This window comes from Scyliorhinus canicula, chromosome 2 (assembly GCF_902713615.1).
Source record: "Scyliorhinus canicula chromosome 2, sScyCan1.1, whole genome shotgun sequence".
NCBI classification, from domain to species: domain Eukaryota; kingdom Metazoa; phylum Chordata; class Chondrichthyes; order Carcharhiniformes; family Scyliorhinidae; genus Scyliorhinus; species Scyliorhinus canicula.
This window is the reverse complement of record NC_052147.1, coordinates 23383289-23407167: the sequence shown is the minus strand read 5'-3', so window position 1 is coordinate 23407167 and position 23879 is coordinate 23383289. Positions and strand designations below refer to the sequence as shown.

The window sequence follows — 23879 nt, the reverse complement described above, 5'->3', positions numbered from 1 at the left end:
TATTATTATTATCGGCAAGGGAGTCAAAGGTTATGGGGGGGGTAGGTAGGAAAGTGGAGTTAAGGCCACAATCAGGTCAAACATTGAATGGCAGGACAGTCTTGAAGGGCCAAATGGCCTACTCTTGCTCCTATTTCATGTGCTCTTCTCTTCAATAATGATAAAGTGATGGTCAAGAGTTATTTGGTGCGGCATATGTCATAGTGTGGCAAACATTCCCCTAAAAATGCTTCAAAGGTCTCCAAAATCGGGTTTGCCCAGTTACATTTTGCCAAAAACGTGTTGCAAGAATTGATTCACCCTCTTCAGTATCAGACACATGTCACTCAGGTTGCTTGAATACAGTTTTAGCGCAAAAAGCGAATGAAAGACCATTCTTTAATTTCATTTTTAAAAATCAGGTGTTGCGAAATTTGAGGCTGCAGAATGTGGCGAAGATACAGGCTAACATTTAAGTGTCATTTGGATATACATAAATAAAAGGGAAACATTTAGACTAGCTCTAGTTCAGATGTATTAATCGATGTGTGGGTTGGATCTATCCAGGAAATGTACGATCTAAAAGGAACTAGTACCTCCTCTATGATTGAATGAACACGCTAACATCCAGGAAACATCCAGCACCCAAAATGAAGGAAGTTGGGCATACGTCTTCCATCTTGACAACTAAGAAATCCATGAACTGCTCACGTTATTTTTTTTTTGCGAAAGATGGTGTTGAAGGGAACAGAGAAGAGGGTTTTAAGAAGCATTTTGTCGTGGAGGAAATTAGTAATGTGCAATTCTACCCTTCAGATTCTTAATTTCTGCATTAAAAGCTGATTTCAATTTGCGTACGAGTGTGGGGCTTATTTCATATTTGTTAACTGCAGAGGAAACCCAAGAGTTAAACAATATGCATTTATTCAAAAAACTGTTGCCTCTCTACTTAACAGTCAGCAGATTGTTATCTTTATTCCCTTTTAAAAATGCTAGAGCTGTGTATGGTCCCCATCTGATCCTGATGTTAATCTCGTTCACGATCAATTGCATTCTCCTTTACCACCAGGCTTGTGCTGAGAACTTGCATGAAAGAGGAGTGAGTAATCAGTCCTATCGTTTCTCCCTTCCATAAGCTCTGGACAATTGCTGACCGCCGCTGCCCTTCACTATGGAAAAGAGAGCGTTGCTTCTCTCCATCTGTACATTGCTCAGCTCGTATGTACAAGGTATTCATCACCCCGTTGCTTCCTTCAGCATCTGGGATTGAGCTGAGCCTGCACACCTCACCAATTTACTCAATGTCCATTTTCATTACAGGTTCCCAGTGGTGGGACAATTATGAGAATGGGATCAAAGATTATATTTCACAGTTTGGACCCATGGTAAGTATGATTTTCCCCGTCGAGCATCCAGACTTTAAAGGTCATAGCTTTAGCTTGAAAACAGCTGATGTGGCGTTTAATTTTTATGTTGAATTATCCCATTAAGAACGTTCTGTATGTTGTGTTGCGAGTCGTATAATGCTCAGCATTGTGTTTCCAGTTGTGAAGCCCTCATTTTTTACAATGTCTGCTCTGTCTTTCACTCTGCCTATTGGAGACCGGGAGCAGCTCAAAAATCTAATCTAACATTCAGTGGGAGTGTTACACTGTTAGGAACTAACTGTCGAACCTGAACAACATTGTGGTGTCAGTCCAAATGTGTTCCGAGCCGGTTTGTGCTGTTGCAACAGCTGAGGAAGTTTCAAACTGCGAACTTTCATGACATTATTGGTTTCAGCAGATTACAGAATTACATTCGCTGGGTTACAGATCAGCTTTGCATTTTGATAACTGGTCCTTTTGATCAGTACTTTTTGCAAAACATTAGGATGTTATAAAGGGATTGTATTTTTTTGCAAAAATGTGTTGAGTTTGGTGATTACACTGCGAGTCACAAGCGAAGCTGTCTCTTTTGAATTCATCAGAAACATTATTAATACAAAGATTGGAATGGACAGTTGGTCATGGCTTTGACCTTTGTAGAATTGTTGAACCCACCTCCATTCAAAATTTATTGTAGATAGTAAAATTAATCTTTTAACTCGCTCCAAAGGTCAGTATTTGTTTTGTAAATACAATTAATATTACAAAATATGTTAAGGAAGCAGTTACAAGGGGGAATTTGTGCGTGAGGGTATGGCATTTTGGCTATAAATTGGCTGATTTATATCGAATTAATAACAATTAGGTTTTTTTAAAACTAATCAGTACTTCTTTAGAAGTCCAATGTACTCTTAAAGCAGCAATATCCGATGATGCATGTACATTGGCTTAGCTGATCTGATCCAGAGGAGCCACAGGTGACTGGAGTTGGTTGTGTATCACACTGAGAGGAGACTCACCATTTGGACTAACAGCAAACAGCCATTATTGACCTAATTTTATTTACACGTCCTCAAGAAGAGGGCAATACAATAAGATGCTCAGCTCTGGCAATATAAAACATTCCCCCCTCTCCCCCCCTACTTAAAAGAAACTTATACCTTAAAATATAGCATGGTACATGAACGTATTACAATATGACTAAACCAACATTGACGATACCTGAAATATTACAGATTGGGTTACATTCGTTTTTACTGTAATCATAACCTAAAACTTAGAATTTGCACATAAACAAAAATGTTTCCTTAACACTAGTGTATTCAACAAAAATATCATCATTTGATAAGAAATAGTGGGCAGAATTTTTTGAGACAAGATGTGGTAGAGAGTGACTCTGGTAGTGCCAGTCCCGCCGACCAGAATGGTGGGTTCCCCTGCCAGATTCTGCACTTGAAAGCTCATCAATTATGTGCATCTGGTGTGCTGTCCACTGATTCATACACCCACCATCAGCTGGTGGGTTCGAAGGTCCCAGCGCTATGTTACAATACCCATCCAGAACTCTCATTTCACTCTCTCTAGCCAAACTGTCTTCACCAGACCCTGTAGGATTTCAGTGACCCAGAGGCCATTGGCTAGCAGCCTCAAGAAGAAGCCTGTACCCTGATTCAACCACTCTCTCCCCGTGCCTTAGAGGGTAATATTAAGGGGGATCTGCATGTGGTGTGTCACTGGGCATGAATGGACCGCAGCCAGGTAAAAAGGGAAAGGATAGTATTTGTACCAGTTTATCAGAGGGCAAAGTCGCAGGCAGGTTCGACAGAGGAGTCAGATTCTCCGGTCACGTTCGGCGATCGGCCGGGGAACCCAAGTTTACGACAGAATCGGGGGCGGCGCTGCTCCACCCCCTCCAAAGCGGCGTACTCTCCGAGTCCACCACGCCACGTATCGACGGCCTCAGGACATTTCCTGAGGCCCGCCCCCCGAAGCTCCATCCCCCCCTCCCCCCCCCCCCCCCCCCCGGTCCGGTCGAGTTCCCGATGGCGTGGGTTTCTCATGGTCTCATCCGTCGGAAACTCAGCATGGCGGCTGCAGACTCAGTCCAGCGCCGCCACAGTCGGGGGAGGACTGGTCCGCGGACAAGGGGGACATTATTCAGGGCTGGGGACACTGTGGGGCATTGTCCGGGGCGTGCGACCCGGCCAAAGGGTGGGGGGGACTATTTCACGGACCGGGTCCGCGGGCTGCGTCCACCATGTAGCACAGCACTGCCACTGCAGGCCGCCATGTGCATGGACGGGCATGGACCTAGCAATTCTCCAGGCCATATCGGTAGCTAGAGTCGGGTGCTCTACACTGTCGCCCTGCTAGCCCCCAGCAAAATGGGGAGTCGGGGGCCGTTTTGCACCATTTCTTCTGCCGTAAAACGTCACCGTTCCCACGCCAGCGTGGGGACAGAACCCCAGAATCGGAGAATCCAGCTGGAGGGCTTTGACAGGCAGCATACAGGGAAAGGTTGATGGCTGAGCGTGCAGAACTGTTTAAAGCATTGGCTTAAACAAGTGCTAATTGTATCAATTGAGTTTAAGTATATACAGAAGGAGGGCATTGATTGAATGGTTACTTCAGCACATATAAAGATACATTAACTGATTGAAGAGTGGCGTGGAGATGTATACTTGCAATGTTTCACTCTGTGAATAAATGTATCCCAAGTAAAGACTGCTTTGGATTCTTCCATCACGAACTGGCTACCTGGAGTATAACACCAGAGAGCCTGTCGTCACTATAAAGCAGCATGGAGGGGTATGGCAGCAGCATGGAACAAGACATCATGCAGAGCTTGGAAGCCAACCTTTCCAGTTGTGGTCAACTCTAAGTGAACGCTTGTGACCCAGCTGTGATTTAACATTTGGGGCGGGATTCTCCAATAATGGGGCTATGTCACCACGCCCGCGAAAAGACGCGCGCGAATCACTCTGGACTTACCTGAGAAAGTCCAGGGTGATTCTCCCACTTGCAGGGGGCTGGCAGGACCCTGGAGTAGTCCTCGCTGCTCTGGCTGCCGATACGGGGCCCTGCACGTCCAGTCGGGGGTCCGCGCTTGCGCACGGTGGAGGCCTACGTCAGCCATCTCGTGCGACACGGCCGACCCACGCCGCGGACTGGCACCGAAATCATAGGCCCTTCCCCATCACACGCGCCCGTGGATCTGTGGCCCCCGATCGACAGCTTGGCCATCCTGGAGGACCCCCCTCTGTGAATGTTCCCCCCCCCCCCCCCCCCCCCGCACCAGGGCAGCCTTGGACTGAGTCCGCAGCCGCCATGCCGAGTTCCAAATGGGTGGAACCATGAGAGAACCACGTTGTCGGGAACACGGCCAGCTGCACTCAGTGAATCGCCACAGGGGCCACTTTCAATGGCCCCCGACCGGCGCCGCATCGACCGCGCGTACGGGGACCGGAGAATCGCCGGATCAACATAGGACCCGATCTCGGGTTTGACACCCGTTCTCCACCCCAGCGCTGATTGCGATTTCGCCCCGGAGGCTCAGAGAATCCCTCTCAGCTTCCATCACAGCACAGATAGTTTCAGTGCTGCATTGGAAGCTCAGACTGAGGAGATCCTTGTCTGTTACTATGCAAAGCTGTTCAGTGCTAGTCCGGGTCAGACTGCTGTCTTTGTGGGTGCAGATACAAGCTTGCAGGGCCTTACATCAGTCCAGCCATCCATGCTCGGGAGAGTGAGAGTAGCTCCACAGCGCATAAGCCTGCAGTTCTCTCTCAGGGTGACTGCAACCATGCTCCTAACGCTGACAATTCACTAATGCTGCTACCTGTCAGCCAGTCAACCTAGACTATTGCCACCCATTCTGAGATCGTGCAGTCTGAAGCTGGCTCTCGTGGCCCAGAGCTGCTTGAGGGTTTCCTGCAAGGCAATTTGTGGTATCTCCCATTGAAAGTCAGCAGTATTCCACCAGCCATGCTGCAGGTCTGGGGGCAGCACTGTGTAGGTGCAGTAGGTCAGAAATAGGCAGCTGCAGACACGCAGCTGGAATGTACAAGGGTGAATAGTTGAGTGTTGTGTGGATTACTCAAAGTGATAATGGATAGTATTGGCATGGAATATTTGCATTGTGGTGTCTTTTATTTCAGGATTACGGTTAAGAGGTTGCTGAGATGGTCAGTGGCAGAATGTAGGTAGAGCAGGAAGGTGTTGAGCAACAGGGATCTGGGAACATATTCTGGGGGAAATCAGAGTCAGATGAGCTGCTCCCAGACAGCCCATCTGGACAGCAGGTGTGCCGGCTGCATCCTTTCTTCCTCTTATGCCTCCTCTTTGCTGTTCCTCCTTCCAAGGTTTTCATCAAAACCCTGTTGACAAGGTTGTGGAGGATGCAGCAGAATATCCCGGATTGAGCATTCCTGGTGAGTTTTGGAGGGCTCCCATCAAGTGACCCATGCAGCAGAACCATAGCTTCTGGATGCTAATGGTCTACCCTACGGCATTCCAGTTGCAGCATTGTCCTCATTACAAGAGTGTTGGTCACGTGTTTGGGTGGCACAGGGACCACATTTACAGCAGATAGTTCTTGACGCCAGGCAACAACCCTCTGATTGAAAGGTAGTGGCTCAAAGGAGACTGGCATATGGAGTGGCACAAAATAAAAGCATCTTGACTGCTGCCAAGCATGCACCAACCTAATGTTTGGGATGTGATCTTGCATACTAACTGCACATTGAATGAGTGGTGCTACATGCGGGCCTGTACACCAGGATGTCATTGTCTTCTTTCCAAGCAGAAAGAAGCAGGAAGTTCGGGCATGTGTCTTTGCTAGGAGAGCAGAATTTCCCATGTTGCAGGGTTTATAGGTCGGCCTGTCGGCCTGTTGGATTGAGGGAAACACTCCTCCAGCAAGCTCACACGCAATGCTGTAAATGCATCCCAGTAAGCAGTGGAATGAAATCTCTGAAAATGCGTGGCCCATGGTGCAAGGTAGCTGAAGGCTTAAACACATCCGTTTGTAACCAACTTCGCATCACATTTGTTTCCAAAGGATGATTTCTGTAACCTTTAGCATGTTAATTTTACAGGTGTTTAGAATGGAAACCATCACGTGCCTCATACTCCAGGTGTGATAATAATGGGCATCTACTAATATGAATCTCTGCCTTGATATTGATTTACTTACGCTATCCCCTTGATGAACAAAATGAGTGACCATCACCTTTACCATTGTATTGGTTTGATTCTTTTATTCACAGGCATTGGGATGTTTTTTGCCCTGAATAGCTCATTCGACAATGAGAGGTTAGATAGTCACATAGACAAGACTCATGTGACAATCAAATACCATCAGCCTTAGTCAACAGTGACATTGCCGTATGCAGATAGGCTGGACACAGTTCTATGGAGAGGAGCCCCATTGCTTTCAGCTCATTCATATGTATTGTTCTTAGTATGAAATGTTTTGTTGACTTTCCTTACTGAATATTAATATAACTACAAATGCAAAGGCTCGAGATCCGACAAAAATCAATCACAATTGGGGCATAAATAAACGCAGGTGCAAAAAATAGATATACACGCAATTATCCGAACGTGGTATCCGGAATTGAACGTGTGAAATTCAGTTTAAGGAGGTATTTCAATTCAGTGTACCCACAGCAATACTACTTTGTAATGATCTTGACAATATTATAGAGAACCAGATGTAAATTCTCCTACTTTGTGCACTTTTAAGGGCTTTGATAGGAATATTATGCAAATTAAGGATCCACAAGACTCTCCATTTATTTGTCCTGACATGGAACCATCAGAAACAGTACCGATCTCAGGTAAAGTGAAGCATGGCTTTTATTTAATATATTCAGACTTTTTCAAGATGCGAGTTTAAAACCAAGTCACTGGAAAGTGAGATAGAAGCAGTTTTTGCTTCTGAGAGCAGCAAATTGGATTGGTAGTACACAAAGGTTTAGGTACCATCATATCATTCCTTGGGTTGTCAACGCAGAACAGTTTGAGCGCCAGTGTATTACACCAGAGTGAGAAAACCTGGATGTTTGTATATCAAGGTGCATGCTACAGAATTGCGGAATACAGCTGCTTGTGGACCAACATGTAAAGCTACAGAGTGATGACGTGGCAGGGCTTGAGGGACCCAAATGCTTTGTCATAGAGTGGCATGACAACCCTCCCATTGCTAAATTGTTGGGCTTGACTGGATCATTGGCAAAAATTACCTCATTGTCCACCAAGCCTCCGCTATTGTCAGAATGGATTGGTTTTAGAATATGAGGGATCTTGAAGTAATGTGGCCTCTCTGTGGCGTCACCAGATTCTGACAGGTTATGGGCGGCACGGTGGCACAGTGGTTAGCACTGCTGTCTTACAGCTCCAGGGACACGGGTTCAATTCCGGCCTTGGGTGACTGTCTGTGTGGAGTTTGTACGTTCTCCCCGTGACTGCGTGGGTTTCGTCCCACAGTCCAAAGATGTGCAGCTTAGGTGAATTGGCCACGCTAAATTCCCCCTTAGTGTCCAAAGATTTGCAGGTTAACTGGGGTTATGAGGATGAGGTGGGGGAGTGAGCGTAGGTAGGCTGTTTTTTCAGCGGGTTGTGCAGACTTGATGGGCTGAATGGCCTCCTTCTGCATGGTAGGGTTTCTATGATTCTATGAGTGCAGGAGTGAGAAGTGCTCAATTAAATATAGGGGCATTGGGAAAGACAAGGACTGGAGAATACTTTGAGCAGAAGAAAAGTGCTTAACTGTCACCATGTGTGTGATAATAATGGGCATCTACTAATATAAACCTCTGCTTTGATTTTGATTTAATGACACTATTCCCTTGATGAGCACAGCCACCATCAGATTTACTCTGATAATAGTTTGATTTGAAAGTACAAAGAACAACATTCATCCTTTGGACATGGTTATTTTGTGGTATAGAAACATAAAATACTGGAAAAATTCAGCAACTGCGGAGAGAGAAACGGAGGGTGGGAATTTCTGCCAGCATCCCCCCAAACCCCCCCCCCCCCCCATCCCCCTCCTCCCCCACGTGACGTGTATTGTGGCAGCGGAGGTGACCCATCATTGGTGGGTCCAGCCGATGTCAATGGCCTTTTCCATTCCGCGCCCCCCTTGCGGCTGGGGAAACTGCGACAGGGGGTCACCATCAGCGGGAATGGAAGATCCTGTTGGCGTGAAGGTCCAGAAAAATTTGGCCAGAGTGAACGTTCAAGTCGAATATAACCCCTCTGCCGAACTAAAACAAGGTACAAATGTGATGGGTGTTATGCCGTCAAAATTGAGGACAGGAAAGAAAGAAGAAGAGGGAACTTCAAAGATATGATCGAGGATGAGAGAGATTAAATGACAAAGATGCCATTGGCCAAAAGGTAACGGGTGTGGAAATTATGTAGACTGAATAAGAAGTTCTGAAGAAGAGTTCACATTTTCCTTCAAATATTAACTCGTGAAGGGTGGGGGGGGGGAGCGATTCTCCGGGATCGCTAGCCAGAAGCAAGAATTGCAATAGCTCAGTCAATCGGGTGGGAGGCAAAAAATGGGTTTCACGCCGGGTGTCAAGTCTCCCGGCCCTCTCTGTCGGCCCCAATGAGGTTCCCACAGGCCCCGATGAGGATCCCGCCCAGACTCAGTGGGAACATGCCAACACGTCATTAATGGGCAGCACGGTAGCATTGTGGGTAGCACAATGGCTTCACAGCTCAAGGGTCCCAGGTTCGAATCCGGCTTGGGTCGCTGTCTGTGCGGAGTCTGCACGTTCTCCCCGTGTGTGCGTGGGTTTCCTCCGGGTGCTCCGGTTTCCTCCCACAGTCCAAAGATGTGCAGGTTAGGTGGATTGGCCATGGTAAATTGCCTATAGTGTCCAAAATTGCCCTTAGTGTTGGGTGGGGTTACTGGGTTATAGGGATAGGGTGGAATTGTGTAGGGTGCTCTTTCCAAGAGCTGGTGCAGACTCGATGGGCTGACTGGCCTCCTTCTGCACTGTAAATTCTATGAATCTATAAACCCTGATTTAAATCTCATTATTAGGCAAAAGCCCAATTTACCAGCTTTCTGGGATCCTCTTCACCCCCCCCCCCCCCCCCCCCCCAGACAACTGTCTTGCTGGCATGAATTGGTGCACGTCCTCAGAAACAGGGAGCTGGTGGCTTGCACTCTGACTGCCTTGCAAGGAGGTGTGCACCCTCCCTAAACCTGTCTCCAGGATACTGAGAGGGTGGGGGTCCTTCAGGAGAGGTGAGGATTGGGATGGGCTGGGCTGGAGGAGGCAGGTCCGGACTCTTTCCTTGGTTGGGGGTTGTTTGGCTGGTCTTCCCACCTGTAGTTTTTAAACACTTTAAACTGACCCCCAGCAAAGATCTGTGAGATGAAGGTAAAAGTCTTCCCTTAAATGCTTTTATCACAGTCAATTTAATTGCCATTTTTTCAAGCCTCTGTGCATGCCTAGAAGCCTAAAAGCTTTGAACTGCATTGTTTACGTGCAATTTCATTGACCCTTGTCTTTCAAAAGCCTCTTGATTGAAAGGGCCAGGATTTCATAGGATGAATTGCCATTGATTATTTATATAGCTCTACAGGGGTCCATTAACTCTGAAGCACTTCCTCTTTTGAGCAGCTGTTCTTTCTAACCTCAGTGTTTTAAAAGAGGCTAGCTCTTTGTTCTGAAGAGCTTCTGAGAAAGACCAGGCGCTCTGCCTGGTGCTTCCCCCACACCTGGTCTTTCTAGAAAGAGCTAGGATGGTGCCTGAAGAAGGGGGGGGGGAGGTGAAGGGGAACTAAGAGGTGAGGGGAGTCCTTGTCTGACATTGGGGGGAACCTTGCCAGCGATTGCGAGAGGGGGAGTGGGTCCTTGCCAGCAATCTGAAGTTGGGGGTAGGCTGCAATGATATTCTGAGATCTGGACGCCCTCAATCTCTGAGCTGCGGTACCTGACAGAGAGACTGGGTGTGTCCCTCTCAGATCCAGCGCAAATCCATTTTAAAATTTACTATGCCATTGAAAAGCACAAAAACCCCCATCCTCATTAAAAAAATTTATATGTGCCGTTGAATGGCACATCAACTTCACTCCTAGCACCAGCGGGAATCAATCCAAATTATCTGCTGGAGTGAGCACTTAGTCTGCATATAGAGAGGAATTTCACCCTCTGCTTCTCTCTCTACATATGCTGCCATACATGCTGAGTATTTCAAGCACTTTCCATTTGTATTTCAGATTTACAGCATCTGCAGTATTTTGCTTTTATTTTCCTTTATTTTTTGGTTCCTGTAATGCAAAACACATATACAGCTGGGAACAGCGGGTTGTCGAATTTTTCCATTTTAAGAAATGTCTCCATCTGCATTGGAGCACAGAATAACACTTTTCCACACTAGTGTCGGATATGTATTCTCTATAATTGGTTGGATATTGACTCACTGCGGGTGAGTTATCCAATTCTACTTTTTTCACTTAAAGGTGATACATCAGTATTGGACAAGAGAACATTTTGAATATTGACACCAGTGTCAGTACTGAGCACTTGCAGATCACGTACAGCACATCAGATGGAGAGTGAATCCCGAAATAGAAGCTGAAAATGAAAGTTGCGATTGTAATAAAGTACTGTTTTATATTTTGTTATTTCAAATGAAGTTTTTATTCAAGTTTTTCTCTTTTTGATTTTAGTTCACACTTTGAAACCAGCAGATATTAAAATAGTTGCTGCTCTGGGAGACTCCCTAACAGTAAGTCACAACATTTGGAAGTTGCACTGTTGCAAATGTATGATTGTATCATTGTGTGTGAGAGGAATATAATCATCACAAATTACCATTGAGGACCTGGACAATATGTCGCTTTAAAGGGACATTTTTTACAAAATGATTTCATGGGATGAGGGCATCGCTGGCAAAGGCAGAATTTGTAGCTCATCACTGATTGCCCTTGGGTAAGTAAGCCACTTTCTTGAACTGCTGCAGTCCGCAGTTCTACTGGGAAGGGAGTTCAGAGATTTATATCCCCTGACAGGGAAGAAGTGCCAATATAGTTCCAAGTCAGGGTGATGTATGGTTTGGAAATAACTTGGAGGTGGTTGTGTTCCATGCTTCCACTGCCTTTATCCTTATAGGCCATGGAGGTCGCGGATTTGGGAAGTAGCCATCGAATGGGGTTTTCCAGGTGAAATAAAGTTTGGGAAAGTTTATTGAAATACCTGCTGAAATACCACATTGGTCACTGGATGTCTGTGATAAAATGGTTGTTTTAAATGCTACCTTATGAACTTTAAACTGTGCTATCCACATAGAATCGCACCAGATGTGTGAGCAATCACATTGCGTGGTTAGGGAATAAGATAGCATTGTGGATGTATTCGTGGACCAGTAACCCAGATCCTCAACTAATGAATGATCCAGAGACATGAGACCAAATCTCAGCATGGCAGTTGGGTGGAATTGGCATTCAGTTAAATAAAATTTGAAGTAAAAACGGTGACCCTGAAACTATTGGATTGCCATTAAAAATCCATCTGGTTCATTAATATCTCTTTAAGAAAGCAAATCTACTGACCTTACCTTGTCTGTTCCATATATGATCTAGACCCACAGCAATATGATGTTCTCCTAACTGCCCTCTGAACTGGTCTAGCAAGGCACTCATGATTATATACATGATACAGCAACTCCCATATTCTGAGAATGAGTAAATTAAGATTAGCACAGTGGATGAAGACTGTGGCACTCATGCACCTTCTTCAGTTTTCTTCCCAAAGGCACAGGTAGTGCTACGAGGCAGGTCCTGAACCCACCCCAGCTGGAACAGGGATCGAACCCCATGTTGTCGGCACCAATCTGATCCACACTGGCTATCCAGCTCACTGAGCCAACCCTAGTTGCTGTGGCAACGTGCACTTTTACCTGCATGTTGTAGTCGGAGCTATGGATAGTGATGGGTGGAGGCTCCATCTTTCTTTCCACCACATTGCTGACCAGGAATCATTCTCACTCTTACTTATCTGCCGTTGCTGAATGTTTCAAGGATTTGGAGATCCAAGCTGTTAGGCCTCGTTAACATACAGACTGCTAAATTCTAAATGACAACAAGCATTTCTAATAGAGGTATGCTGTGGAGGCAGTGAACAACAGGGCTGAGAAACAACTGAAAGTGTTTCTTGAGTCTCGCTTGAATGATTGGAGGGGGTGAGCTGACTGTGCAGGTTATACTTCCTCAGGTCAATAGCCTGTTAGAGGGAATGATTTTCAGCTACTGGCAGAGGCTCTTAAGTATGGTTCAGGAAAGATTTGGAGGGAGCAACAGGAGCAAGGCAATCAGCAGAAAGTGAAGTCAGAAGTGCATTACTGGTCCTCCTAGCTTGATGGAAAAGCATTTCTTAAAATAAAATAAATTCAAACCTATGTCTAGCTGGCAGATACATTTACATGGGTTTCTGGCACAAACCTTGTACAGGTACCAAACGCTGAGATTAAATGAATGTCAGGAGATGTAAAGAACAGATCCCCCAACGTTAGCAGTGGTCCTGATATCTGTGCAGATTGGGTGCAGACTGTGGCACTGCTAAATTGGTATGCTTTGCGCTCATTGTACGCCTGGAGATTCTCCGCTGTCGGGATTCTCCGTTACGCCGGCAGCGCACCCACACCCGGGGATTTCCCAACGGCGTGGTGCTGTCCACAATGTGAAACCCCATTGGCCAGCTGGCGGGAAGGAAAATCCCGCTACTGGCGAGGGGGAGGGGGGGGGGGGGGGGCTGCACCAGAAAATGTGTGAGGAGGGACGGAGAATCCCGCTCCAAAGTGTATCAATTTCTACCCTCTATCTTAAATGAATCAAACTTTTTTCCATACATGCAAAATATGTTCTGAGTTGCTTGATTTACATTTGATATGGGAATTTAATTTGGCTATCTATCCAATATCATTGTTTTATTTTTAAACCTAATGCAGCTTTTAAAACCTTAATCGAACCCGGGTGTGATTCTCCGTTCCCCGACACCAATTGCGTAATCAGCGATTGGGCGGAGAATCCCTTTTGACGCTGAAATTGAGGGCGGCGCCTGTTTGATGCAGATTATGTATGCTCCGCCCCCTCCAAATGGCGACATCTTGTCATGCGGCGCACGCCGTTGGGACTGCCTTAGCACGTCACCTGAAGGCCCCCTCCCGATGCTCCGTCAACCCGGTGGGCTGAGTTCCTGACCATGCGGTTGACATGTGGTCTCAGTGGTCGTGAACCTGGCATGGCGGCTGCGGACTGTGTCCGGTACCACCACCATCGACAAGGACCCACGCTGCTGGGCAGGGGGGGTTCCGCGAGGGCTGGGGAGACTGGTAGGGGGTGGCCAGGGGTTGGCCAGGGGGGCACTATCTGGAAGATTGGGTACGAGAACGGCCAGCGCCATGTTTTAATTGTGCATGCGTGACAACGGACCTGGCCATTCTCCAGCCATTTATTTTGTGGAAGCCGGGGGTTTTACGAGGTGTGGCTGTTCGCCCCTCACTGGACGCAGGATCGTGAGTGGGCACCGCTGATTTTTTTCACGTAAAACGCCACAGATCCTCCGCGCTTAGGCACAAAAGCGGAGAATCAGCCCCCTATTCCTAATTTCCTTATAATTACACTTTCAAATGGAAATAGGGGGCGCGATTCTCCGCACTCCCGACGGTGCGGAGAATAGCGTGGCTCGTAAAATTTTACGGCCACGCTGTTCCGACGCCCTCCCGCTATTCTCCCCCCACCCCACGCCCAACTCCCGATATGAATCGCTGCCGCCGTTTTTTTACGGCCGGCAGCGATTCTCAGCTGATGGATGGGCCGAGTTCCAAGCCCTTTACGGATGATTTTACGAACGGCAAACACACCTGGTCTGGCCGTTCGTAAAAACGGCCGTAAACTGTCGATTTTTAAAACCATGGCACCGATTGGCACGGCAGTACCACGGCCGTGCCAAGGGTGCCATGGGCCCGCGATCGGTGGGCACCGATCGCGGGCAGCGGGCCCGATGCCCGCGCACTCTTTGTCCTTCCGCCGCCCCGCAGTATCCATTCGCGGGGTGGCTGAGGGGCATCCCGGCCCGCGCATGCGCGGGTTTCGCGCAAATGCGCGATGACATCATCCGCGCATGCACGGGTTGGAGTCTTCCAATCCGCGCATGCGTGGCTGACGTCATATGACGCGTCAGCCGGCGCTAACTGGCAAGCAGGCTTAACGAAATTCGTTAAGCCCGTGATGCCGGAGTTTACCGCGTCGGGATGCTAGTCCCAACCGGGGACCAGAATCGGTTCCCGGTCGGGAAGGGGGGGGGGGCTGGCGTCAAAACCGCCCGGATTTGACGCCAGCCTTACGATTTCTCCCCATATGGGAGAATCGGGCCCATAAGGTGAGGGACGCCGTCAGCGTTCCTGCTGATTTCATCTGTGGGAAGTGCACCCAACTCCAGCTCCTCAAAAACCGTGTTAGGGACCTGGAGCTTGAGCTGGATGAACTTCGGATCATTCGGGAGGCAGAGGGGGTCATAGATAGGAGCTTCAGGGAAGTAGTTACACCAAAGACTGGAGATAGATGGGTAACTGTAAGAGGGACTGGGAAGAAGCAGTCAGTGCAGGGACCCCCTGCGGTCGTTCCCCTGAGTAACAAGTATACCGTTTTGGATACTTGTGGGGGGGACGACTTACCAGGGGTAAGCCATGGGGTACGGGCCTCTGGCACGGAGTCTGTCCCTGTTGCTCAGAAGGGAAGGGGGGAAAGGAGTAGAACATTAGTAATTGGGGACTCAATAGTCAGGGGCACAGATAGGAGATTTTGTGGGAGCGAGAGAGACTCACGTTTGGTATGTTGCCTCCCAGGTGCAAGGGTAAGTGATGTCTCGGATCGTGTTTTCCGGGTCCTTAAGGGGGAGGGGGAGAAGCCCCAAGTCGTAGTCCACATTGGCACTAACGACATAGGTAGGAAAGGGGACAAGGATGTCAGGCAGGCCTTTAGGGAGCTAGGATGGAAGCTCAGAGCAAGAACAAACAGAGTTGTTATCTCTGGGTTGTTGCCCGTGCCACGTGATAGTGATATGAGGAATAGGGAGAGAGAGCAATTAAACACGTGGCTACAGGGATGGTGCAGGCGGGAGGGATTCAGATTTCTGGATAACTGGGGCTCTTTCTGGGGAAGGTGGGACCTCTATAGACAGGATGGTCTACATCTGAACCTGAGGGGCACCAATATCCTGGGGGGAGATTTGTTAGTGCTCTTTGGGGGGGTTTAAACTAATTCAGCAGGGGCATGGGAACCTGGATTGTAGTTTTGGGGTACGGGAGATTGAGAGTATAGAGGTCAGGAGCACAGATTTGACTTCGCAGGAGGGTGCCAGTGTTCAGGTAGGTGGTTTGAAGTGTGTCTACTTCAATGCCAGGAGTATACGAAATAAGGTAGGGGAACTGGCAGCATGGGTTGGTACCTGGGACTTCGACGTTGTGGCCATTTCAGAGACATGGATAGAGCAGGGACAGGAATGGTTGTTGCAGGTTCCGGGGTTTAGGAACCTGCAACAAGGAAAACCCAAAAGCTTTCTATAGGTATGTCAGGAATAAAAGAATGACTAGGGTAAGAGTAGGGCCAGTCAAGGACAGTGGTGGGAAGTTGTGTGTGGAGGCTGAGGAGATAAGCGAGATACTAAATGAATACTTTTCGTCAGTATTCACTCAAGAAAAAGATAATATTGTGGAGGAGAATGCTGAGACCCAGGCTATTAGAATAGATGGCATTGAGGTGCGTAGGGAAGAAGTGTTGGCAATTCTGGACAAGGTGAAAATAGATAAGTCCCCGGGGCCGGATGGGATTTATCCTAGGATTCTCTGGGAAGCCAGGGAAGAGATTGCTGAGCCTTTGGCTTTGATTTTTAGGTCATCATTGGCTACAGGAATAGTGCCAGAGGACTGGAGGATAGCAAATGTGGTCCCTTTGTTCAAGAAGGGGAGTAGAGATAACCCCGGTAACTATAGGCCGGTGAGCCTAACGTCTGTGGTGGGTAAGGTCTTGGAGAGGATTATAAAAGATACAATTTATAATCATGTAGATAGGAATAATATGATTAGGGATAGTCAGCATGGTTTTGTGAAGGGTAGGTCATGCCTCACAAACCTTATCGAGTTCTTTGAGAAGGTGACTGAACAGGTAGACAAGGGTAGAGCAGTTGATGTGGTGTATATGGATTTCAGTAAAGCGTTTGATAAGGTTCCCCACGTTCGGCTATTGCAGAAAATACGGAGGCTGGGGATTGAGGGTGATTTAGAGATGTGGATCAGAAATTGGCTAATTGAAAGAAGACAGAGAGTGGTAGTTGATGGGAAATGTTCAGAATGGAGTTCAGTTATGAGTGGCGTACCACAAGGATCTGTTCTGGGGCCGTTGCTGTTTGTCATTTTTATAAATGACCTAGAGGAGGGCGCAGAAGGATGGGTGAGTAAATTTGCAGACGACACTAAAGTCGGTGGAGTTGTAGACAGTGCGGAAGGATGTTGCAGGTTACAGAGGGACATAGATAAGCTGCAGACCTGGGCTGAGAGGTGGCAAATGGAGTTTAATGTGGAGAAGTGTGAGGTGATTCACTTTGAAAAGAATAACAGGAATGCGGAATATTTGGCTAATGGTAAAATTCTTGGTAGTGTGGATGAGCAGAGGGATCTCGGTGTCCATGTACATAGATCCCTGAAAGTTGCCACCCAGGTTGATAGGGTTGTGAAGAAGGCCTATGGTGTGTTGGCCTTTATTGGTAGAGGGATTGAGTTCCGGAGCCATGAGGGCATGTTGCAGTTGTACAAAACTCTAGTACGGCCGCATTTGGAGTATTGCGTACAGTTCTGGTCGCCTCATTATAGGAAGGACGTGGAAGCTTTGGAACGGGTGCAGAGGAGATTTACCAGGATGTTGCCTGGTATGGAGGGAAAATCTTATGAGGAAAGGCTGATGGACTTGAGGTTGTTTTCGTTAGAGAGAAGAAGGTTAAGAGGTGACTTAATAGAGGCATACAAAATGATCAGAGGGTTAGATAGGGTGGACAGCGAGAGCCTTCTCCCGCGGATGGAGGTGGCTAGCACGAGGGGACATAGCCTTAAATTGAGGGGTAATAGATATAGGACAGAGGTCAGAGGTGGTTTTTTTACGCAAAGAGTGGTGAGGCCGTGGAATGCCCTACCTGCAACAGTAGTGAACTCGCCAACATTGAGGGCATTTAAAAATTTATTGGATAAGCATATGGATGATAAGGGCATAGTGTAGGTTAGATGGCCTTTAGTTTTTTTTCCATGTCGGTGCAACATCGAGGGCCGAAGGGCCTGTACTGCGCTGTATCGTTCTATGTTCTATGTTCTATAATTCTCCATTCTAAGTCATATGATATCTCGTGACATTGTTTCATCGTTAATGCCATTACCATAGCTATGGCCACTGGATTTAACTCTTCTTGGAAAAATAGGCAAAAACAAATGTGCCTGTATGATGCAGGTTATGTATACCCAGCCCCTTAGGCCACACTTGGAGTATAGTGTTCAATACTGGTCGCCACACTACCAAAAGGATGTGGAGGCTTTAGAGAGGGTGCAGAAGAGATTTATCAGGATGTTGCCTGGTATGGAGGGCATTAGCTATGAGGAGCAGTTGAATAAACTTGGTTTGTTCTCACTGGAACAACGGAGGTTGTGGGTTGACCTGATAGAGGTATACAAAATTATGAGGGGCATAGACAGAGTGGATAGTCAGAGGCTTTTTCCAAGGATAGAGGGGTCAATTACTAGGGGGCATAGATTTAAGGTGCGAGGGGCAAGATTTAGAGGAGATGTACGATTTTACAGGAGATGTAAGTTTTTTACACAGAGGGTAGTGGGTGCCTGGAACTCGCTGCCGGAGGAGGTGGTGGAAGCAGGGACGATAGTGACGTTTGAGGGGCATCTTGACAAATACATGAATAGGATGGGAATAGAGGGATACAGAACCAGGAAGTGTAGAAGATTTTAGTTTAGACGCACAGCATGGTCGGCACAGGTTTGGAGGGCCAAAGGGCCTGTTCCTGTGCTGTACTTTTCTTTGTTCTTTGTTCTTTTGTTCAGAATGGATTCCCAAAATCCTTGGTGAAAATCCAAGAATCCCTTTTAGTGAAAATAACATTTGTTTCATTCTGTTACCATAAGCCAATGGCCCTCATCCCCTTGTATAGTTTACTATGAGGGAATTTAAAGGGTTTTAAATTAAATCATGCACTACGTTTTATTAAGCAATGACTACGGATCAGCAACAAAGATGAATCCAATCAAAACAAAATGTGCAGAGCTGGAAAGGCAACATTTTGAATCATTTAAGACTATTTATACTGAAAATGGTCATCTTCCTTCTAACGATTTGGGGTAAGGTGGAGTAGCAGTTATCTTACTGGGGAGAAATCCAAAGAACATGAGTTCCAATTCTGTCAGGGCAGTTAACAATTTGATTTCTGTAAATAAAAGGCTGGCAATAGGAAAAAATGATAATGAAGCATTGTGGATAGCACAATTGCTTCACAGTTCCAGGGTCCCAGGTTCGATTCCGGCTTGAGTCACTGTCTGTGCGGAGTCTGCACATCCTCCGGGTGCTCTGGTTTCCTCCCACAGTCCAAAGATGTGCAGGCTAGGTGGATTGGCCATGATAAATTACCCTTAATGTCCAAAATTGTTAAGGGGATAGGGTGGAGGTGTTGACCTTGGGTAGGGTACTCTTTCCAAGAACCGGTGCAGACTCGATGGGCCGAATGGCCTCCTTCTGCACTGTAAATTCTATGATATATTGTAATAAATGGAACTGGTTTACTTTAAGAAGGAAGCCCTTGGACGGAACGGCAACACAGCTGTTAACACTGTTGCCTCACAGCGCCAGGGACCCGGGTTCGATGCCGGCCTTGGATGCCTGTCTGTGTGGGATTTGCACATTCTGCTCATGTCTGCGTGGGTTTCCTTTGGGTGCTTCTGGTTTCCTCCCCCAGTCCAAAGATATGCAGGTTAGGTGGGGTTACAGGGATAGAACGGAGAGTGGTGCACTTTTGGAGGATCGGGGCAGTCTTGGTCGGCCAAATGTCCTCCTTCTGCACTGTAGGGATTCTATAGATTCTTTCCTTTGCTCCAGGCCAACAACAGGCCCCCACCAATATGGTTGACTCTTAACTGCCCGTTGAAATGGCCCAACAATCCACTCAATTGAAGGACAATTAGGGATGGGCAATGAATGCTGGCATTGCCAGCAATGCCCCCATCCACTGAAAAAAAACAAAGAAAAAATGGCTGTGGCTGTGGAATCCAATAAATATAATTTGTTTATTGTGGAAAAAGAGGCTGCATCTGAAATTCGGCATCAATTAGTTTGGGCTACAAGAAAGCTGTTTTAATTTACTTTCCAGTATCAAAACTCTGTATTGAACATTATAAATAAAAATATAACATAAAGAACTATTAGTTAATGTACTTAGATGTGGGGCGGGATTCTCCGTCCAGTGATGCTGGAATCACAAAACTGGATTGGCAGTAACAGTGTGTCTGGTCCATGGGATGGAGGATGATGACGACCCGCTCTGTGATGAGCTCTGGTACTCCGCGTCATTTGACGATATCTGTCTCCTGCTCAGGGTAGCACTTTGCACCTTCCACCTAGGTGATCTCTGCATGCGATCTGGCCATTCCATCACATGGTCCCACCAAACCCTGGTGGCGGAGGTGGGGAGAGGAGGGGCATGTTAGGGTTGAGAGGGAGCAGCGGGGCAATAGGGCGATCTGCGGTGTCCGACCTCGGGGCCCGGCCCGTGCCCACCTTCAACGTGCAGCTATCTTCCTCCCCTCACCCCCCCACCCCTTGTGCCACCTCTGCAGCCAGCCCAGCCCAGCCCATTAATCACACCCTTCAGAAAGATCACCGAGGCAGTTTGGAACCTTTGTGCACAGGTTTTTATTTTGAACATAACAGGTGAACATCTCTGTAATGGTTTGCGCCCTAGCCCCTGACATTATCCTGCATCCTGCACACGTGCCGACTTAACTGTCTACCTTTCTGGACTGATAGGCCCTAACATTTAGGTGGATCCCCTGCCATCCATCAGGGTTAGAGGTCGGAAGCTGTGATTCCCACCCTGTTGTATGGGTGCCCTTTAGCAGCCATCTTCTGGAGCGACCAGGGTTGGATAGGCCTGGCAGTCACTCGGAAATCCCAGGTGGCGTGATGCCACCCTGTTCTGCCCACTGCCCATCAGATGCACCATGGACTGGCGTTGAGGGTGGGGGGAGAAATGGGTCCAAGACGCTGTGGTGTTCCAGCACCTTCCGTGCAGGGATCACTGGCACTGGTTCCATCAAATCCTCCTTCCTTGGGTTGCCTGATGGCCCCGGGCTACTTCTTGCGACTGGGATGAGACAGTGGCCTTTATCCGTAATCTGTTTGCTGTCGTCCTCGATGTTTTGTCCTTGGTTTGGTCTGATACTCTGGCTCTTGTCTTCTTTTTACTGGTGGTGTGATGGTCCCCCGGTGTGGTGGCCGGCGAAGATCACTGTTGTTGTGTTCCAGTTGCTGGCTCCTGCAGAGATTCCAAGGCGGTGCAGCACTTTTTACCTTCAGCGATTTTGTGCCCTTTTGGGCAGTCTCTGGGTCATTGCCGATCAATTGATCAGGAGCAATTGACAACGGACAATATGTGGTGCAGAATGGGAAACGTGCACACTGCTGGTGAGTGGGGTTTGGTCACCCTCTGGGGTGGGAGGTGGGTCAGTGTGTTATGGGTTTATGGGTCAGGGGTTGGTGCCAGAGGCATGGTAATTCCTACCCTCCCTGGCCATCCTGAGGTCGTGCAGCATTTTCCTGCATTGCTATACGGTCATGGCGGTGGGGCTCATGGCGCTCACGGCCTCTGCCACCAGGCCCGGTGTACAGCGATAGGTGGCAGCCTCCTTCCCACCCCAGGGAACAGGGTGGGCCCGTCTCTCCTCCACGGCATTCAGCAGGGTCTCAAGCTTTGCGTCCATGAACCCGGGTGCCACTCTTCGTGCTGCCATCTTGTTGGCTGGGGTGAGTGTGTGTGGGGAGTGGAGCGCTAATATGCGGCTGCAGCTTGTCAGCCTCTTGAGCGCCAATCCCGACCCTGGTAAATCGGACACCATTTTTCATTGGAATTGATCAAGTTCCACGTGGCGCCGGTGCTAGCCCATTAACGGATCATGAATCGCTCCGGGACCAGTGCCAATTTAGTTGTCGTACAAGTCCACCAATTCAGTTCCGGCGTCAACACTTAGGGTGTGCTTTTATGGCCAAGCTGCACCTGAAAAGCAGCTCGCCGCAGCGCAGCGTGGCTGATAAAAGCTAGAAGACCCCTCTCCAGGGATCTACCCAGCTTGCAACGCCTCACGAGATTGCATTGATCACGTTGCGATGTAAATCCCACCCATTGTGTGCAGGAGCATTTTTTAGAAAATATGCATATTACAGCGTGACAGCTTGTCTCATTGCAATGTGTAGGTTTCCAAGCCACTCAAGGTATGGGATCAATCTCCTTTGCCTTTGAGACCTCGGGCGAGTGACGTTCAGTACTAGTCTCCACAAACAGGGACCAGACGGAATGGCACTTATGGGGGTTTCCCAGGGGATAGGAGACCCCCAGTTTCATGCTGTTTGGGCAGGGTGACACCCTGGCACTGTTTATGCCACCTGGGCACCATGGCAGTACCAGACTGACACCCTGGCAGTGCCACCTGTGTGCCAGGCTGGCAGTGCCAGCTGGTGTGGGCACTGCCAGGGTGCCAGGTTGCCACTGCCAAGGTGCCAAACTGGCATTTTCTGCACAGGTGCAATTGGGCCGGGGTTCCCTGCGCGGGTGTTGGAGGAGGTGAGTGTGTGCGTGGTGGGGACCCTCGCGGGAAACCTTCCATGGTGCTTGAGACTTGGGGGTCTTGGAGGTCACTTCAGGTGCCTCAGAGATTAGGACGCCAGACACCGGGAAGTTCCGGCGAGCGGAGCTCCTCATTGTACAAAACAGAGCTATGTGCAGTCTTGGCCGCACGATCCCCGTTTAGGCCCCTTATCGCGTTTTATAGCCTTGTGTTTCTCGACGCTACTATGGGACTTTGCTTCCATTTTGTACAACCGTTCCCTTACTCTCTGAAACGGAGAATCCCACCCGTATTCTAATTCAGACCCATATCTTTCTGTTCGTAGCAGTGTTTTTTTCTCAGATTCGGGGTCTTTGCTTCTTTTGTGAGGGCACTGTGCCACAAGTGGAATCTCTCATATTTGTTATATAATACACATTACAACATTAATACATGGTACAATGAGTAAAAGAGTATTTCTTTTTTTCAGACGGCAATTGGCGCAAATGCTACAAATGTGTTGCAGTTACCAATTGAATATCGGCATGTTTCTTGGAGGTAAGCTAAATTGAGGTCCACAAAGCAATCTGCAATTGTGAAAAATAACTCCAGTAACAAAAATGTTAAGCTTTTGTTTTTTTTTACAGTATCGGTGGCTATGGAACGCTCAGTGCAGTTATTACCCTTCCAAGTAAGTATGAAGATAAAGATTTACAGCTCCAATTGTGCCTCTGCTGAAGTTGACCCACGTTCCTGTAAAACATGAATTATCCATCCTACCAAATTCAATTAGTCAACAGGATGAACAGTGGGAAAAAAAATAAATGAAGTGACCAAGAAAGAGAAACACAAAGAGAGGATAGAATAAAATAAAACAGCCTTATTCGCACGAACCGTAAATGAGATAATTTCTCCCCGGACCACTGCCTTCAGTGCTTCCCAAAAAATGCCCGCCGACACCTCCCCATTCTGATTGAACTCCACATAATCCCTAACCGCCAACTGCACCTTATCACAAAAACCTCCATCCGCCAACACCCCGAGCCAAACCTCCACCCCGGCCTCTGCTCTCGTCCCGTACTGAACCGGATATCCAGCCAGTGGGGTGCATGGTCCGAGATAACTATCCCCGCAAACTCTGCCCCCTCCACCGCAACCAAAATCTCCCCACTCACTACAAAGTAATCAATCCTCGAATACACCTTACGGACATGTGAAAAGAAGGAATACTCCCTTCCCCTTGGGTTCTGAAAGAGCCATGGATCCACCATACCCATCCTCTCCATAAACACCCCCAGCTTTTTTGCCAATCGTACCCTACCCATCGACCTGGGACTCGATCTATCCACTCTCGACTCCAGGACACAGTTAAAATCTCCTCCCAAGATCAACTGGTGCCAAATCCAGGATTGCTGCCAGCAACCCCCTCATAAAACCTACATCATCCCAATTTGGGGCACACACATTTACCAACACTAGCGGTGCCCCTTCCAATGCCCCACTCACAATCACATATCTCCCACCTGGATCTCTCACCTCCTACGCACTCATGAATCCCATTTTTTTGCTCATTAAAATCGCCACACCCCTCGATTTCGACGTCTAGTGAGCGAGATAGTGGAGGTGGACAGGGACTATTCGAGG

The 23879-nt window shown here is 47.9% G+C and overlaps 1 protein-coding gene across 1 annotated transcript in view; it reads left to right on the top strand.

The window, feature by feature from the left end:
• The first annotated feature begins 1010 nt into the window (after window positions 1–1010).
• si:dkey-177p2.18 (phospholipase B1, membrane-associated) overlaps window positions 1011–23879 on the top strand; it is an 85935-nt gene continuing 63066 nt past the window's right edge. The window contains exons 1-6 of the mRNA XM_038790334.1: window positions 1011–1208; window positions 1300–1364; window positions 7093–7186; window positions 11047–11105; window positions 22726–22793; window positions 22883–22926. Coding sequence (XP_038646262.1) covers window positions 1151–1208; window positions 1300–1364; window positions 7093–7186; window positions 11047–11105; window positions 22726–22793; window positions 22883–22926 — 388 coding nt within the window. The 5' untranslated portion in view covers window positions 1011–1150. The remainder of the gene's footprint in view (window positions 1209–1299; window positions 1365–7092; window positions 7187–11046; window positions 11106–22725; window positions 22794–22882; window positions 22927–23879) is intronic.